The 19361-nt window shown below is 51.1% G+C and overlaps 1 protein-coding gene across 1 annotated transcript in view; it reads left to right on the top strand.

The window, feature by feature from the left end:
• Window positions 1-19361, top strand: part of COL13A1 (collagen type XIII alpha 1 chain) — a 159891-nt gene that overhangs the window by 37904 nt on the left and 102626 nt on the right. The window contains exon 3 of the mRNA XM_052639731.1: window positions 12136-12143. Within this exon, the coding sequence (XP_052495691.1) occupies window positions 12136-12143 (8 nt within the window). The remainder of the gene's footprint in view (window positions 1-12135; window positions 12144-19361) is intronic.

Here is a 19361-nt window from a genome sequence, read left to right as displayed (position 1 = left end):
AGTCCCGCGAGGCTTGTGCTGGCAAGGGAGTTGGGAACCTTCCTCATCTAGCTCCGAACCCCCCGGGCCCCAGAGCTGGAAGGACCCCACACTCTGCCCCACTCAGCCCTCTCCTTTTACCCAGGAGGACAGTCCTCTGTCGTCCCTGCCGGAAACCCCACAGTGGCACAGGTCCACTTGGCCCCATCTGGTTCCATCTCGTCCCCCTGCCCGCCTTGCAGTCTCATGAGGGCTCTCCCCCATCCCTTCCTCTGCCCTCTGCTGAGAACACTCTTTCTTCATCTTTGCCTGTTAACTCTCTCTTACCCTTCGGATTGGACCTTAGTTGTAATTCTGATCCAGGGAGTCCTCCCTGGTTCCCAGCCCCTCTTGTACCAAATGCCTCTGCTAAAAGCTTCCTCACAGCCTGCTGCTGGTCTTCCAAGCATACCCTTATCTCACGGTGTCATCATGGCCTTTTTAAATGTCCATCTCCCCTCTGCACAGCCAGCTCTGTGCCCTTCCCAGCACCTGGCATGGAGTCCATACTCTACAAACTGTCGTTTTTAAGGTGTCAAGCCCGGAGAATGGAATTGCCTTGCACACAATCACAGCAGCATCCTCTCATTCATTCATGCATGCATTTGTCACAGAGCACCTGTTCCACACTGGGACCTAGCAAGGTGCTGGGGACCCCAGGGCGTGCAAAGCAAGTCCCAGAAGCTACAGTCTAGTGAGGGAAGCACCTCCATCAATTCCACTAGCGGATGTGCCATTGCAGGGTTGACCACTCCTACCAAACAGGGTACAGGCTTCCATGACACACTGGAAAGAGCTCTCAGGGTAAGGAGGACCAGGAAGGTTCCCCTGAGGAAGTGACCCTTGAGGAGTAGAAATTAACCAAGCAAAGAGGGGAGGGAGAAAGTTTCATTTCAGGCAAGGGAACCAGCATGTGCAAGGATGCTGAGCGGGGAAGGAGGAATGAGGAACAGGAGGAGCTGTGTGGCTAGAGCAGGGAGCCTGTGGGGGGAGAGTGACATGAGCCGAGGTTCATATTAAGGTTTTTGCCTTTATCTTGAGAGCAATGAGGAGCCACGGAAGGGTATTGAGCAGAGCTCTCACCGAATCATACTGGTACTTTGAAAAGTTCAGACTGACTTCTGTACAGAGCAGGGACGAGATCCTGGTGTTCTCACACCCAGCCCCCACGTGACATTCGTATTCTTTACACCTGCCCCCTGAGGTCTTTGTGTCTCTAAGGACTCCCTCCCTCTGCCCCACCTCCTGAGCATTCATCTGCCCATGCTCCTTTGGGCGCTGGCATTATCCCTACGCTGAATGCTGGCCCCACAGTCTCAACACCCTTGTCTTCAGCAGACACAGCAGGCAGAGGACCCAGATGCTGGGGATTCAGACAAAGCCCACAGTGATTGGCCAGCGGCATTTACACCAGAGCTGTGGCCCTCACAGGCTCCAGGTCTGCAATCGTTGGAAGTCAGTGCCAGATACAATCTAGGTTAAATCTTCCCCGTTGCCTGGGCTGCAGAAACGCAGTGAGAGTAAACTGTTTATATTCTCCAGCTGCAGAGCCTGGGACCAAAGGCCTCCTGCAAAGAAATCGTGGCTCATAGGATGTGGGAGGATGTGGGATCATCTCCTCCAGCCCTCACTGTCACAGCAGGAGATGAGGGCCCCGGGGAAACCCTGAGTCTCACACACGGCAGTCACGCTGCACAAATGGTCAGGGGATTCAACTGGTGGTCACAGAGGTCACCAGCCTGCACCGGGGCTCGTGTGATGATGCTAAACTCCTCCCCATCATACCCACAATCTGTGGGTGAGAAAAGGATATGGAGTTAAAGCCTGGTGGCTCAAAGCATGGGTTTGGGGCCAGACAACCCCAGTTGCAAGTCTTGCCTTTATCCCTCCTTACCTTTGTCACTTGGTCAAGTTTCATAATCCCTTCAGTCTGTCTTCATTTCCACTGAAATGTCGATTACGACTGCCAGTAGCCACGTGTGATTTGTTGTTCAGTCGATCAGTTGTGTCTGCCTCTGTGACCCCATGGACTTCCAGGCTTCCCTGTCTTCCACTATCTCCCTGAGTTTGCTCAAACTTAAGTCCATTGAGTCAGTGATGCCTTCCAATCATCTCATCCTCTGTCACCTCCTTCTCCTCCTGTCCTCAATCTTTCCCAGCATTAGGGTCTTTTCCAATGAGTCAGCTCTTCACATCAGGTGGCCAAAGTATTGGAGTTTCAGCTTCAGCATCAGTCCTTTCAATGAATATTCAGGACTGATTTCCTTTAGAATTGACTGGTTTGATCTCCTTGCAGTCCAAGGGACTCTTGAGAGTCTTCTCTAACACCATAGTTCAAAAGCATCAATGTTTTGACACTCAACCTTCTTTACGGCCCAACTCTCACATCCGTACATGACTTCTGGAAAAACCATGGCTTTGACTATATGGACCTTTGTCAGCAAAGTAATGTCTCTGCTTTTTAATATGCTGTCTAGGTTTGTCATAACTTTTCTTCCAATTATACTTCAATTAATTAAAATTAAATAAAGTTTAAAATCCATCTCCTAGGTCCAATCTTATTTCAAGTGCTCGTGTGGTGACTGTGTTGCACAGCACAGAATCATTTCCACCATTGCAGAATGCCCTGTTGGACAGATTTGATCTATAAAACGAGGATGAGGAGGAGACTTATCCTGTGGATTTTGATGAGGATTAAATGAAATAATGAATGTTGAGCAGCCTGACACAGCACTTCAGGCAGAGTAAATGTCAACCAGTGTTTACTGTGATGGTGAAAGTAGAGACAGGGTTGGTGACAGTCTGTTCATTTCCATGTACTTTCTCACCACCCTTCTGCATCTACCAGAGAGAAGCTGCCATCCAATAAAACATCAAGAAACCTGGGTTTATTTATCAGTAAAGGGGTGCTGATCCTTTGCTCTGCGCCAGGCTCTGTGACTGGCTTTCAGTAGGTCACAGACTGGAACAAGAAATGGTCCTCATCCTCCAGGAGTTGTTGTTGTCTGTTAGCCACTCCGTCATGTCTGACTCTTTGTGACCCCATGTAGCCTGCCAGACTCCTCTGGCCATGTGATTTTCTAGGCAAGAACACTGGAGTGGGTAGCCATTCCCTTCTCCAGGGGATCTTCCCGACCCATGAGTTGAACCTGAGTCTCCTGCATTGCAGGCAGATTCTTTACTGTATGAGACACTAGGTAAGCCCCATCCTCCGGGAGAGATGCCCGCAAATGAAGTGTAGGATGTAAAATGCACCCAAGGAGATTCAAAAGCAAAAAAACACAGGGGGACTAGCAAACCCTGAGGGTGTCATTGGATCTCAGTCTTAAAGGAGATGTAGGGCTTGATTTTGGGAGGGGAAGAGGACAGCCCAGGCCGGGAGCAGCAGGTGCTAACACGTGGGGTATGAAAAGCTGTGTGTGTGACGGAAATGATGGACAACTCAGCATGGCTGGTGCAGAGGGCATGGGTCACAGGCCCTGTACTCATGAGACTCTGGAGTTGTGAGGTCGGCAATCCGAGGGAAGCTTGTAACTGTGTCCCGCCTGCCTGGGCCTCACTTGTGTTTCAAGCACACCTCCTTCTCTACCTGGAGTTACTGGGTCCAGAATGACATTCCCCATTTTCCTCTTGAACCAGCTCATTTCTCTTGTGTCCTCAAGCCTCAGGGAGAAGCACATCTCACCCCTGACCACCAAGACCAGAAACTGGATCATCATCACTGCTTCCACCCTGTCCCTCCCCCACCCCCACACCTCCTGGCCCCTGAGGCAGCAGGCATCACGACCTACACCTGGGACTCAGCCTCCTTGGCATTCCCCATTGTCTGCCCCCACCCCACTCCATGGGGGGAGGACTTACTCTCCCCATTAGTCCTCCTCCGGATCCTTGCCGAAGTCTGCTATCAATTGCCTCTCTTCCATTTCGGTCCCTTCCCCCTCCTCTCCACCTCGCAGCCGGTTCTCAAAACTGCAAACCCAATCGGCATCTCCATTGCTGAAGACATTAACCCCTGCTGAGATGCTCCCAAGATTTTGCTTCTTGCTCAGCCTGGTCTTTTTCTACGTCCCAGCCACACTAACCAAGGCATTCCCCAACCTGCAAGCCTCCTTCACCCCTTCTTCTCCCTCAGCCTTGCCCACCCTCCCCAGCAGGAATCAGCTTCAGGCCACTTAGTCTGGAAAACCTTTTCTGCTTCCTGCACCCACTTCCTTTCTCAGTGTTACCCCTGCTCCTTCCATTTCAGCCTTCCTCCACGTTGACTCTGACATCCACCTGCACAAATATCACCCACACTGCTTTGCTATGCAGATAGGTGCCCAGAGCCCACACCAGACCTACAGCATCAGGACCTCTGAGGGTTTAGACAGGCATTCCAGGTCATCCTCTGTCCACTGACTTCTGAACACCGCTGCTCTCTATACTAGAGGTCCCCAACCTCTGGGCCTTGGACCAATACCTGCTGTAAGATCAGTGGCAGCATTAGATTAGAAATAAAGTGCACAATAAATGTAATGTGCCTGAATCATCCCCAAACAATTTCAGTACTTCCAGTCTCTGGAAGAATTGGCTTCCATGAAATCGGTCCCTGGTACCAAAAGGGTTGGGGACCGTGGGTCCGTAAGTGTCCTCTGGCGCAGTGTTTTGTTCTCCTCTCCCCTGCTGGACCGCACGTTCCTGGGGACAGGAGCTAAGCCAGGGACAGGAACGGAGCCTTGCTATCTGTTTCCCCAGTCTCCGCCACAGGACCTGGCCTGGAGCCCATGCCCAGTCGGTTCTGAATGAACCATTCCTGGACGTGGCATGCTTCCCATACCCTCCTCCTTCCAGCTCGTGCCGGAAATAACCTTTTATGAAGGCTTTTGTGAGTGGCTTGTGATCTCTCTGGGAGGCCGTGCAGGTTTCCTTTGGTAACAGGGGAACTGAGATGAAGGGTGGTCCAGCCCTTGATGACAAGGGGCTGGGGGTGGCCCCGGGACAAGGAGCCTCGATGAGGTGGGGGTCTGGTCATGTTCGAGGGGGGTTGGGGAAGAGTGTCCTGGTTCCTAATCAACAGGAAGGGCCTTCTTCCTCCAGGATCACTTTTCAGCCCAGCTGCTTGGACATAACCTGAGCTGGGGTTGGGGCTGTGGGGGAGGGGCAATGACAGACAGGCGGATGGGAAGGCCAGCCTCTGGACAGACAGCGCGTGGCCCTGCAAGCCTGCCGAACTCCCGCACACCCCCAGTTGCCGGGGAAAAGCCTGTCCAGGGAGAAGGCTCAGCTGGTCAGCACAACACCCTCCTGCTCCCCTCCTCCAGCCCTCTCCTCCCCTCCTTCTGCTCTCTCCAACCTCAGGGACATTCAATCCTTCCTTTGATGGACAGCCAAAAAAAGACTCCTTCCACATCCTAAATTTGTTAGCACCAGCTAATCATCTTAACCTTCCTCCCTCCTGCGCTCCCAACAGGCGCCTCCTTAAAGACACAGGGTACTTTTTTTGAATCTCAGCAAGGAGCCCCAAGAGGGACCAAATTCCCCACCCCCACCCCCAGATGCCCCTCCTCTGTGTAGTGGCTGCTGGTAAGAGCGGGTGTGCTGTCATTTGGGGTTGGGGCAGTGGCTGCAGCTCTGCTGCCTGGAACCCTGATTCCCCCTCCATCAGTCTTAGCTGGGGCTTCTCAGCAGGAGCCGCAGGTCTCCTTAGAGGCTCACCCGCAGGGAGCTACCTGAAGACTGAAGCCAGGCAAATCCCAAGCGAGCAGATGGATTCTCTTGCTCAGACACTCCTCACCCCTCTCCTATTTTCTCCACTCTCTCTCGACCCTATGTCCTAGCCTCTCCCTCCTCCTCCTAACAGCTCCCATCTCCTGTATGCCCAACAGTGTACAATGACGCATGCTTGGGGCTTGACTCCAGCTCCTCTAGAACACCAGGAGGTAGATGGTCTTATCCCCATTTTACAGATGAGAAAACTAAGACTCAGAGAGGTGGAGGAATGTGTGTGTATGAAATCATCCCATGAGAGTCAGGGCTGGAGACTGGACCCAGGCCTGACTCAAAAGCTGTGCTGTTGACCATCCTATCTCCAATACACACGTCTGCATTGCTCACACATGCACGTGCTTCAGGTAAAAGTGACCTACTATGATCTGTTCAATGAAGTCACCCAGGACCAGGCACACAGTAGGTCCCCAACACGCAATTGCCCCTTCCTCCATCCTGTGTCTGTCTCCCTCTCTCTCCTTCTCTCCCTGCTTACAACCCAGGTGAGAAGAGCCAGGACAGCAGAGAATGTGGCTCCAACCTCATCCTGGCCCTAAGCCTCCCAATAAATAATGGGTCTGTGTATAAGCCTCAGGCTCTGCAGCATCTCAGCTCTGGAGGACAGGCATTTGCAGGCAGGGGATTAGGAGCCTTGGGAGGGAGGGATGGGTGCTCCAGCCAAGGCTGGGGAGAGGCCCTGAATCATTCTCCACCCTCCCCGTCTGTGACCTGTAAAAGCGACCAGGCAGGCCCCACAAAACTAGCCAAGAACTTAAAGAAAGTTCAAAGTCCTCAATGCAGGGGTGGGGGGTGGGGTGGGGGTTGTTGTCCTCCCCCTGCAGGGGCTGCATCCTGACCCGCAGGAACGGGAGTGCCTTCTGAGCACCGGTGTGTTTGGAACTCAGGCGGGAAGCATAGCCCTTCTAGCCCCCTGGCTCCACTCTCTTTCCCCTTCCTAGCCTGTCTGGGTTCTAAGAATGGGTTCTAAGAGTAGGCCCAATGGATTCTAGGATCATTTGCTCAAATTCTGTAAGTCAGGAGGTGAGGGAGCCCTTGGGAACAGCCGAAGCAAGGGGCTCTGGGGGAGGAGGCAGGACAGATGCAGAGGTTGCCAAGAAGATGGATAGATGGCAAAAGAGTATCACGAAGCTGTACAGCTGAGGTTGCTGACAAAATGTGAGCGAACTGTGGCCTGAACTGAATTAAAACCACCCTGTAACAAACATCCTGAATGCATGTAATGGCCAAGTAACAAGAAACAAAACTGCCGTTTAGCGAATGCTTGTTCAGCGAGACACTTGCATCGATATGTCCTGCCCTCACAACTACTGCGAGTTGCTACTATCAGCTCCACATGTAAATAAGGAGACTGAGGCCCCGAGAAATTGAAAGAAACTTGTGGGGGGCTCCACAGCTACCGAGAGTCACTGGCATTTGAACCCTGGTCTCTTTCACCAAATCTCATATACCGTGGCTCCCAGCGTTACAGGAAATGCTGGGGGACTTCTCTGGTGATCCAGTGGTTGAGACTCAGCCTTCCAATGCAGAGGATACTGATCAATTCCTAGTCAGGGGACTAAGATCCCACTTGCCAGTCACAACTAGGGAGGCCCATGCCCTGCAGCCCCTGAGCCTGTGTGCTCTAAAGCCCATGCTCCGCAACTAGGGAAAGCCTTTGCGCAGCAACAAGAATGCAGCGCAGCCAAAAAAAAAAAAAAGGCTGGGAGTGCAAGCAAGACCCCTCAGTGAAAGAGGGAAAAGCCCGCCAGTTGTGAGCTGATTTTCTGTTTCACTTGGCTGGCATCTGACTCACCTGTCTTCCCTGCCCCAAACTCCTGTTGTATCTTTCTGGAGGTAGATGGACAAGGGTGTTTCATTGGAGCAGAAGGGAATCCTCCTCTTCTTATAAAAACCGAATGAAGCATCTCCCTCAGAAGAAACAACCTGCACCAGTGAGGAGCTTACAGCAAGGAAGACTCCTCTATCACCTCCAGTATCCTCCTCTACAGCGAACCTTGTCCCTACATGTCATGGGCAGTGCTGATGTTTGTCCAGTCAAGGGCTACCACATCCAGATGGCATTTGCTCCTGGGACACCATCCCCAAGGGGTACCCTGTATTGCCTTTGTCCCCAGCCGCCCAAGGTCCCTTTACCCTCCTCTGCCTGAACCATGCCGACAGATCGTCTCCTTATTCTCCTCCAGCTCAGATGGACTCAAACTGCCTCAACAACTTTACCAGAAACAAAGAGAAGTTTCCTGGCTGGCAGTCCAGTGGTTAGGATTCTGTGTTTCACTGTCAACAGCCTAGGTTCAATCTCAGGTTGGGGAACTAAGATTTCCGTCCCCCCACCCAAAAAAAAAGCCAAAAGAGAAATGTTAAAACCAATTATTATTTTTTCTTTCAGTTGTGCCATGCGGCATATAGGATCTTAGTTCCCCAACCAGGGATTGAACCCATGCCCTCTGCATTGGGAGCACAGATTCTTAACTATTGGACCATCAGGGAAGTCCCCACACCAATTTTAAAATGTCTTAGAATGTTCAGTTCAGTTCAGTCGCTCAGTCGTGTCCGACTCTTTCCAACCCCATGAATCGCAGCACGCCAGGCCTCCCTGTCCATCACCAGCTCCAGGAGTTCACTCAAACTCATGTTCATCAAGTCGGTGATACCATCCAGCCATCTCATCCTCTGTTGTCCCCTTTTCCTCCTGCCCCCAATCCCTCCCAGCATCAGGGTCTTTTCCAACGAGTCAACTCTTCCCATGAGGTGGCCAAAGTATTGGAGTTCCAGATTTGAAAAGGTTCTTAAATCACAGTGCCTACAAGGAACAGTTTCCTGACCCTAAGCCTGCAGAATGTCATATGCAGGCTTTAGCACTGTTCCTGGTCCCACCAGAGAGAAGGGCATATCCTCCCCTTGAATCTCTTTCCTGCTTTCTCTAGGAGGGCAGCTGGGGGCTGGCAGAGATGCCCTGGTCACCTGACCAGGTGCTCAAGAGGACTGGGGTCACAATGCTGACTCACCAGTTCCCTCCATCCCCCCATGGAGACCACGGGTGGGGACTGAGCTAGGCAGCCCTTCTGCCCCATCTTTGGGAACGGTTGTGGGATTATTGCCTCACGGTGGCAGGTTTCTATTCTAATTTTTTTTCAAATAAGAGGAGAGGATATTGTTTCTCTTTTTTCCGCATCTCTTTTTGATGCTGGCTTAGCCCTAGCCCCCTCCCACCAACCCTGGCCCCAATCCTGCAGACTTTCCGACCACAGTAGCATGGGAGGGCCTGTTTCTTCTGAAGCCAGCTGTGAAGTCTGGTGTCGTGTCCAGGGTCTGGTGATAAGGATGGTTTCTTCTGACATCTTCCCAGGCTGCCTCAACCTGTCCCCAGGGTCAGTCACCACTCTCATCCCCAAGTGACTGTTTTATGGGTGGTTGGTTTTTTTTTCCATCTGCTTAAGTCACAATGTTCCTGGACTCTTTCCAGGCCTTGCCCACTGTGCACTGCCTTCAGGGGATTTCAGCTTCCCCAGATTGTTCTGCCCCAGTGCCTGGGATAGGCCTTCATCCCCCAGCCAGCTCCCAAGGGAGCTCAGAGGTCAGGAGAGTAGCTGGATTGACCATCTTGGCCTCCACTGAATAATTTATTAACCACTGTCTCCATTAGGGGCTGTTAGCACATCAAAGGAGTATTTGTAGAGTCTGGGAAAGTAGTGACAAAGACAGACATTAGATGGTAGCTGCAGCTATACCGTAAAGTCTCTCTGGGTGACGTGGAGGTAGAGGGAAGAGGATCCCTTTTGTTCTTGATTACAGCAAAGGCGAGATGAGCCCCAAGTGTCCACATTGCCTAACATGAATGTGTACTTTGACTCATGACATCCTTGAGTTCAAGACTTTCTAAGTTTGCATTGCCCGGCGCAGTACAGCAAAAAGAGTAGATTCCAGAATCAGCAAGATCGGGGTTCACATCCCAGTCCTGGCATCTGGAAGCCGTGGGAAACCCGGCTTACTGTGGAGTGTCACAAAGGCCGAGCTTTACTCCCAGAAGGATGAGAGCTATGGTGCTGCTCTTAGAGGCCTGGGGAGGGGCCCAGGGCCACGTGTGTAGACTGCGTGGAACAGAAGGGCACTCAGTGAGTGTGACCCCGCACCCTTCCGGACATGTCCCATCTGGGGACCCTTTGGGGGCCCTCTGGTGGCCACCCTCACTCGGGGGTGGCTGCCTTCTGATCACGGCTGTGCTTGGCTTAGTGCTGTCGTCATAGCGACTGTGCACGGACTCCTCCACTGTCTCCCACCAACGGGCGAAAGGACCAGCTATGCTCCTGTGATGCTGAGAGGCTGAGGCCGATGGGGTGCCCTGGGAAGCTGACTTTGAAACAGGGGAAGGGAAAGGGAGGAAGCAGGAGTGGGTAAAGGGAGAAGCTGAGCTGCAGTGCAGTCTCAAGGAAGGCCCAGCCCACCCCAGGGAGCTCTGGCACTGGGATGGCCCTTCAGTGGGCTCAGGAGCAGGTCCACCGTGAGGGGCCTTGGACAAAGGGATTTGGTTCAGCCAAGGCAGTTCATGCAAAGCACCGACGGCGAGGGCTGGCAGCCCCTCTGCCTTCACTGAGGGAGCCACACATCCCCCAGGGGAAGGCCAGTTCCCAGGGAGTTTCTGCACTGTTCCTGTGTAGAACTTGGAGGCTGGGCAGCTTCAGCAAGCATGTCTGTTCCCCTTCAGCTCTGACTTGGAGGATTCCTCAGGTTCACAGAAGTGGGAGAATCAGCAGATGCGCCTCCCTACCCCTAATCCGAAATCTGGACACCTTAAGGATTTCCCAGTGCACTTAGGACAAACACCAAGCACCTTGCTTTGACCTCCAAGGTCCTTTGGGGTCTGGCCCCTGCTTGCCTTTTCTGCCTCATCTCATGTCAACATGTCTTTTTCTTTCCCTCCCAAAGCTCTAGGGCAGAGATGCTTAATAGAATTTTCTACAAAGATGAAAATATTTTGCACCTGTGCCATCCAATACTGTAGCCATTAGCTACACATGGCTATAGAATACTTGAAATGTGGTTAGTGAGACTGAGAACTGAATTCTTTATTTAATTTAATTTTAATGGCCACAGGTGACTAAAGGCTACCAAATTAGACATGGCAGCCCTAGCTACAAAGGCCTTTTTTCTTCCCAGACACCCAAGTTTGTTCCTACCTCAGGGCCTTTGCACTTGCTACGTGGCTTATATAGAATAATCATCATTTGGACCTTCACACACTGGCTCCTTCTCGTTTTTGAAGTTCCAACTTCAGTTTCATCTCCTCAGAAAGGCCTTCCTCTACCACCCAAGCTAAAGCATTTTCACATTTTCTCAAATTCCATCCTCTCTTCATTACGTTATCATATTTTAACTTCTTCAACAGCAGTTACCAATGCCTGGATTTTTCTCATTTATTTCTGATTTTTGTTTGCTTATCACTTGCAACTAGAAAGAGTAATAACAATGTAAAAATCTAACATTTACATACCACTTGCTGTATATTGGGTACTGGTTTAAGCACATCACATATATGATCTCACTTAATTTTCACAGTGCCCCATGTATCCATGAGGACACTGAAGTCAGATGTTGGCTTGACTAAGGTCTCACGCCAGGACTCTCTCTTGTTCACCTCCATAGCCCCAGCATCAGCTCAGGACAGTGCCTGACACAGAAAGCGAGGGCTCCATAAGTAACCATTGACTATGGGCTGGCTAGGACTCTCCTGGGCTGGTGTGAGCCCAGGGTGGTTTCCAGCCCTGGGTGTGGGGCAGCAGCCCTGCAGCTCTGTGGAACCACAGGCCGAAACAGTGGGCTGGAGGTGAGGTCATGGGTGTAGCCTACAGTCATACCCACCCAATCCTGGAGCCCCCAGTGGGCTGAATGGGAGAGAAGTGGGGACTAGATGGGTTAAACTGGAGAACTTCTCCCAGGCAACGAAGTGATGCTCTCAGCCAATGTGGACTCAGCAACAGAAGCTGGACAGGGCCAGGCTGGGGCCAGGCTGGGGCTGGGCCAGGGAATGGGGCTGAGCTGGGGCTTGAGCTGCTTAGCCTGTGTTTATTGTGCTTTCCTGATGCCTCAGGCAGAAGGGGAACAGAGCTTTGGAGACCACCCAGCCTTTCCTTCCAAGAAAGCTCTCACGCCCGCCTGCCCCCCCATCCCACCCCATGGAAACCCTGGCCTCAGGCTGCCCAGCTGCAGGGGCGGGGTGGAGGGGCTGTGTATGGTGGGTAGCTGTGTTTTCCTGGGAATCAGCACCTGATAAGATGGCCTGGGCTCCCAGGCCCCCCCAACCCCCACTGCCACCCCTTCTGAACAGCATCTTCTCTTAATTAAAAAGTCAGGCAGGGCCTCCTGTCAGGAAGCGACATTCCATAAGGAGGAGACACTGGTGGCCAACAGAGAGGCTTCACCCTCCCCTTGATGCTATGTCCCCATTTCCTGCGGGCTCCGCATCCCACCCCCTCCCCACGTGCAGCCCCCTCCCCTGCAGGCAGGGCTTATGGACATGCAGGAACTCCATTGAGGCCTCTTTTCCACTGTGGGGCCTGGAGTAGGCGTCCCCACCTCCCAGCTGAGGGATAGCGCTTTGAAAACTCTCAAGAGTTTATACACATGTGAGGTCAAAAGCAAGGGCGGAAAGTCAGAGTGGTATTCACACAAGGTTTCATATCAACCCAATAGTCTTGCTTCCTTAGCCTAAGAAAAGTTATCAAAAATGCTAAATGCACAAAGATATTCATTGTAACATAAAATATAAAAAACAGAGACTTTCAGATCTAGTAGCCAGCAACTCTAGGCCAATCACAGTATATTGTGTAGTCATTTAGAAGATGTCATTTGGAAGGCGGCACGAATGTGGGAATGTGATTACCTTGTCGTGTTGAGTGAAAGAAGCAGGCATTCCCTATTGCGTGCTGGCTGGTTTCAGCCCTGCCTAGGTATGCATTTGAAGGAGGATCAGAGGCAAGAAGGGAAAATGGAAACAGTTGTGTGCAAGCAGGGGGGATCGGGGGGTGATGCTTTTCTTTCACAAAATGTCCTTTAATGTTCCTGAAGAGCTGTTTTAACAATAAATAAGTGCCAGAAAAACAAACCAAACTCTTTTTAGAAAGCAAAGCCAAATGCGAGATCCAAAGTGTTTTCACTCTTCTCAGCTCAGATGTATCCAGTTCCTCGGCCCCTCTTCACCACAGCCATCCCGCGGCCCCAACACAGACCCGTGAGGTCACCCAGCTCACGGTGCAAACCAGGCTGGCCCCCCAGCCTGTCTGGGTTGGGATATAAGACCACAGACAGAGCCCAGCTTCATCCTTTCTCCTTCCTTCTGCCTCTTCTATCACATGTTTAGGCTCTTTCAGTTCAAAAGATAGTGGTTTCTTTCTATCTCTGCTTGCCACCAGACTCTGGTTAGAGCTTCTACAGCCTCCATTTATGAGAGTTCTTTCGTGGCCACGGATGGCAAATATGTTTGTTCATGGGAGCCAGCTGTGATTGACTGGTTGTGGCTGCCAAAAGTATGAGAAGCAACATAGAGATGGATTAGTTATGTCTGCCCTGGGCCCTGGATAGATGAGTAGTGGTCTGTATCCCAGGTATTTTCTATCCCAGAGTAGTCTGGTACTACAAATAGGAGTTTGACATCAACCCTGCCAGTGCATCCCTGTAGAATCTTGGGTACTAAACAACTTTGTTCCATATGAGGAAGAGTGGGTGTGCCCAGTTCCTTAGGGAGTGTGCTGGTGTGGGAAGAGAATGGACTCTGCAGTCTGATGGGCCCAGGAGAGAATCCTACCTCCATCATTTATTAGCTATTTGACCTTGGAAAATCTATTTAACCTTACTGAGCCCTGGGATTTTCATCTGGTAAATTAGAGTGTGTGCAGATAGACTGTTGTTATGGGGATTAGAGATAGTGAGTAGGAAGCGCCCGGTCTACTACCTGGCATATGTTCGGAGGATTTGGTGGTACCGTCCAGGCAGGTGGCATGGAAGAAGGCCCGTGCCAGAATGCCAGTCTGCTGCCCCTGAGACTATATATTTTGTTATGGCTAAATGGCCCACAGGGACTTCCCTGGTGGTTCAGTGGTGAAGAATCTGCCTGCCAGTGCAGGAGATGTAAGAGACAAGGGTTTGATCCCTGGGTTGGGGAGATCCCCTGGAGGAGGAAATGACAACCCACTCAAGTGTTCTTGCCTGGAAAATCTCATGGAGAGAGGAGCCTAGTGAGCTACAGTCTATGGGTCGCAAAGAGTTGGACATGCTTGCCAACTAACAACAACAAATGACCCACAATTAAGTATGCTTACCTTAACCATGACCTCGTAGGCAGATAGCACAGGTGCATGAGGCATGGTTAATTGAGAGATAGAGACAAACAGATTTTTCACTTGGTTATGCTATTTTTATAAGTTAAACACTCTGAATTTTGACCAAACAGTAACATTTATTAATTATTCATCACAGTGTATATTTTTAATTGTGTTCAATTTAAAGTAAGATTTAAGAAAAGTAGATACCCAGGGCAATTAAGCATCTCACTAATTGTTAATTAATCTCAATCACTGTTCAACACAACCCTGCTTTACCTGCAAACCTGAGTAAAGCTCAGCTTTCTAACTCACAGGCCACCCTGAGGCTTAGGACTTGTTCGGGGCCAGTCTTCAGTTCAGGGCTTCCACGCCCAGCAAGAGAAGGGAGGCAGAGCCGGGTGAGTGTAAACATGCTTGAAGTTGGCATAGCTAAACAATTCCACACTTGATTAAAGCTAACTCTCAAACAGAAGCTCGGTTTGCAAATACTATTAGGACACTGTTTCTTCAGAGACTCCCAGCTCAGTGACAGCCAGTCGACTCACCCATCCACCCATTCATGTCCTCAGCAATATGAGCACATATTCTGGGCTGTGGAGTTGGAACACATCAGGTCTGGAAGGTTTCCAGAGGTTATGAATTGTGAATTAGCAGCTTGAAGACCAAATGCAGCTTTGTTTAGCTTGCAGAGTAGTAGTTTAAAAAAAAATTTTTTTTAAATTAATATCAGCATTTAGTAATCAGAAGATTTTACATGAAATATCCAATTGGAGCTTTTCTTGCTTATTTTCAAGATCTGACAATAGTGTGTCTGCATCCCCTCCTGGCAGTACTTGGTTGGAACTGATAGGCAGTGACTATCTTAGGCGCACAGGCACGCCTCTGGCACCTTGCCACAGTCTCTACCACTCCCTGTTGGGCTACACCTGGCTTTCTTCATTCATTCATTACCTGTCTGGTTTCTCATAGGCTCTGGAGTTGGCAGCATCTAATCTTCCTCAACTTCTCTTAGAATAGTGACTAATGATTGAAGGTTGCACCCATCAGAAATCTTAGAGTCTCACAGAAAAGACAAAAAGGAAAAACATGGAATTGGTATCCTCACATAGAAATGAGAACAATAGCTAACTAAATATTTTAAGAACTTTGAGAGAATTGTGCGTAGGACTCCGGGGTTGTAGTAAATCAAAGCCGACTGCCTGGAGGAGGTGCTGTGGAGCTGCGGTGTACATGCTGTGACCTCTGCTGGAGAACTCTGTGTACCTTCTGGATGTGACAAAGGAGCATTGCTTGCACAACTGCTGACTTCTTGGGAAAGACCCAAGCTGAGGGATGGGGGCGAGGCAGGAAGTAACTCTCCTTGGGAGAGCTGTCCAGAGCTTGTGGGAGGATCTCATGGCTTCTTGCCAGAGTCAAACAAGGGTGATAAGTTCAAGTGGGACTCTCGATCCTTATCAAAATACAGGTCAGAGCCAGCAGAATCTGATGGACACCCCAGCCCTGACTGATTGCCACCCTGACACCCAGGGAATGTCTTGATAGAAAACCTCTCCCCATTCCCTGGCCTCACTGCCCCATCTGTGCTCCAGCAGCCCAGCCCCTCTGCCCTGTGCCGGAGGCCACTCAGGAAACTGGCGGCCAGAGAACAATGCCTGCCCTTGGCCTCAGTCTGCAGAATTGGGCCTGCAATCTCCATCAGCAAGACTTATACCGAGATTTCCTCACTCAGGACTTCTTCTTCTGACCCCAACCTGGAAGTGTCCAAGGAAGCAAGAAAATGCGTAATTCGTCCTGGTGACTTCATACTATTTCATTCACATGGTGGCCCAGCCCCATCCATCTTGCTCTGCTTATCTCAGCTTACCCTGACCCCTGCCTATTTGTTCTTTGCGGTTTCCAGGGTTTCAGGGGCTTATCTGGGAGGCAGGGCAGCATGGAAACTAACAGCCTGGGTCCTGGGTCACCAGCCGTGACCTCACACAGGAGATACTATCTGTCTATGCCTCAGTTTTCTCATCTGTAAAATGAGGCTCACAAAGGTATCCATCTTATAATGCCTTTAAGAGCTGAATGCAGTCATATCCATAAAACACTAAGAATAGTGCCTGGAACATGGGAAGAGTTCTCTGTGTTAGCCATACTTGTGGTCAGAATGGAGGAAGGCATCGTAGCCTTCTGGGATAGAAGGTCATTTGTTCTAAGTTCACAACCATAGTAATTATCATAGCTATCATTTATTATATATGCTTACTCTAAGCCAGGAATCGTGTTAAACTTTTTATCTGTATTCTTTCATTTACTCCTTGAAATCCAACAATGTAGATAATATGATTGGGCTTCCCTGGTGGCTCAGACGATAAAGAATCCACCTGCCAGTGCAGGAGACCTGCATCTGATCTCTGCGGCAGGAAGATCCCCTGGAGAATGGAATGGCTACCCATTCCAATACTCTTGCATGGAGAATGCCATGGACAGAGGAGCCTGGCAAACTATAGTCCATGGCGTCACAAAGATTCAGACACAGCTGAGCAACTAGGCACACAGACACTATCATTACTCCCATTTTATAGGAAAAGACACTGGGACTCAGAGAGGTTAAGCAACTTGCTGAAGGTCACACAGCTAGCAAGTAGCAAAGTTGGGATCTGAACCTGTGACCATTTGGCTCCAAAGCCCATGCTCTTATCCATGATTCTGGGCAGGAGCCCAGTTGGATAAGTGGAAAGTGCAAGTTGTCAAGTTTCTGTCCCTCTGCTTCTAAATAAAGGGACAAGGAAGTTATGAGACTGTGTGTGTGTGTGGCTGCCTGTAGTTCCTGCTCAGACAGGCAGTGTCTCAGTGAGGTTAACAATCAGCCTCGAGTCGGGGTGCTTGAGGACCCAGCTTTAAGAGAGACGGGAGTGGTCTGAATCACCATGCAATCCTCAGAGGGACTGTCGTTTAGTCTCTTAGTCGTGTCCAGCTCTTTTGAGACCCCTAGACACTGTAGCCCGCCGGATTTCTCTGTCCATGGGATTTCCCAGCCAAGAATACTGGAGTGGGTTGCCATTTCCTTCTCCATCAAAGGGACTAGAAAGGACTTATTGCAGATTTTCATTCTCAGCTGTCTAGTTTTCTCGCTCCACCACCAAAGTCTTACCGACTTTTATTTGCTTTCACTGAAGCAATAAATTTAGGGGTCGAAAAGGAGAGCTTTAGGGTATAACCGATTCTAAATGCCAGCCTCTTAATAGCTGTGTGACCTGATATAAATTACTTAACTTCTCTGTGCCTCAAGAGACCCATCTGTAAAATGGAGCAATGAGAGCTGAACCTGCTTGTCAGGGTTGTGGAGGCTAATCAGTGATGTGATGCACAGCTCTACCACTAAGGCCATGCCAGAGCTGCCCTGGCTCCGGCTCTATGACCGTAAGCCACTGATGTGACCTCTCTGCCTCAGTTTCCTCCTCTGATGGGTGTGGATAATAGTAGTGTCACTTTGCAGGGCTGTCGTGAAGAGTAGATGAGATGATGCAAAACATACTTGGCTCTTGATGGAGGTTGCTGAGTCCTTACTAAAATATTAGTATTTATAACCATGGTGAGACAAAACTCAGGATACCAGCCCCATAAAGGGTTGTCAATAACTGTGACTTTAATATAAAAAAGTTCATCCTTGGAAGCTATAGGCCTTGTTGTAAAGACAAAACCTAAGAAACCTATGGCCTCTCCTGGGCCTCCAGGGAGGGGAGTGGGTAATGTCCCATTGTGGGTCCGACCAGGGTCTCGAACCCCCACCGACCCAACCCTCCCCTCCTCCAGCAGTTGCCTGGTGGGGCCCAGCCAGCAGAGCTGTGATCTTTGAACGGCCCAGACCAGGGCCTGTCACAGGAACATCGGATACTGTGGCCAGATCCTGTGACAGGAAGAAGGTCTGGGATCAGAGGGGCGATACATCGGAGGCTTGTCCTGCAGGACCAACATGGCAAGCAAAGGGACAAAGAAAGCCCCAGTTCAGGGCTCAAGTGCAGGGGGATAGGAGGAGAGAGGCAGGCAAGGGTCTTGTTAAGACCACTGCCCCTCCCCAGACCGTCACTGGTCACTGGCTCAAGTCTGCACGTGAGCTGGCTGCCCAGGGGCTGGAGCCAGAGGGGGAGACCCGAGTTCCCTGGGCAACACTTCTCCTACCTGAACCCCAGACCCCTGCCCATAAAATGCGGCCACTGATACCTGCTGCAACCTTTCGGGGCTGTTTTGTGGGTCAAATCAGGAAAGGCAAAACAGGAGCCTTGAGAGGGCAGAGGGCTATGTGTCCATGGACAGCCAAGTCCAGGCACATGGCACCCCAGGCAGGAGCTCACTGGGGAGTAGGGACCCAGGTAGGTGGGGGCCTCAAGGGAGAGAGGACAGCATCCCTCCAAGACCCGAAACAAATCTGGTTCCAATCTGGATGAAAGTCAGGGTCCAGCACCTGAAATCAGGGGGAGAGCCGCAGTCTGACTCTGGGGGTCCCTGGTTTCTGTCTGCAGGAAGTTGTCAGATGCTCAAGCGGAGAGACAGAATGTCCAGGTGTCACTTAGGGTGGGGAGGCCCCTCCTGAGCTAGAGGAGCCCCCAGGAACAGGGACAGCGTCTGACTTTCATGGCATCCAGCACAGCAGCCCACAGGCGGCCGGTGCTGAGCAGGTATTTACAATGATAAACGCTCATCCTGTGAGCAGGCAGGGGACACCCCTCACGCACACAAAGATGCAGGTGTCTTCCTCCTCCTCATACTGCTCTCAGGTTTGCTCTCAAGCCCCTTCCTCTGCTGAGGGTGAGAGAAATGACCCAGAGAAACTCAGCCACGTCCTGCTTAATGCTTAGCCCGTTAGGCTCATCGCTTGGTCAGTTCAGGACACCAGCCCTTGCTCTCTCATCCTCCCAGGGTTACAGCTGTCATGGTGCTGGGGAGGGGACGCAGATGTGGCCTGTGGACATCTTTGGTCGGAGCCGTTGTCCATTCTGCAGGGGCTGGTGCTGCCCTGTGTCCCCTGGGTAGAGCCCCTGAAGCCAGGTCCCCACACCCAGCCTCCTCCTCCTTGTCTGTGGCCTCCTGCCAGCCCGCAGCCCTTGGGACCACTTCCTGGAGCCCCAGGGCTGCTTCCCCATCACTGGGCATCTGCGGGGTCTGGGGTGGTGGGAGCTGCAGTAATGGAAGAAGAGGTCCTGCCCCTCAGCATCTTTGGCTGTGGGCTTCCTGTTTGACTGTACAGACCGATCAACCCGGCAACCAGAGCCGTCT

The sequence above is a fragment of the Budorcas taxicolor genome, chromosome 5, assembly GCF_023091745.1.
Source record: "Budorcas taxicolor isolate Tak-1 chromosome 5, Takin1.1, whole genome shotgun sequence".
Taxonomy (NCBI): domain Eukaryota; kingdom Metazoa; phylum Chordata; class Mammalia; order Artiodactyla; family Bovidae; genus Budorcas; species Budorcas taxicolor.
Note: the sequence above shows the minus strand (reverse complement) of the source record. Positions and strands in the feature narration are given on the sequence as shown.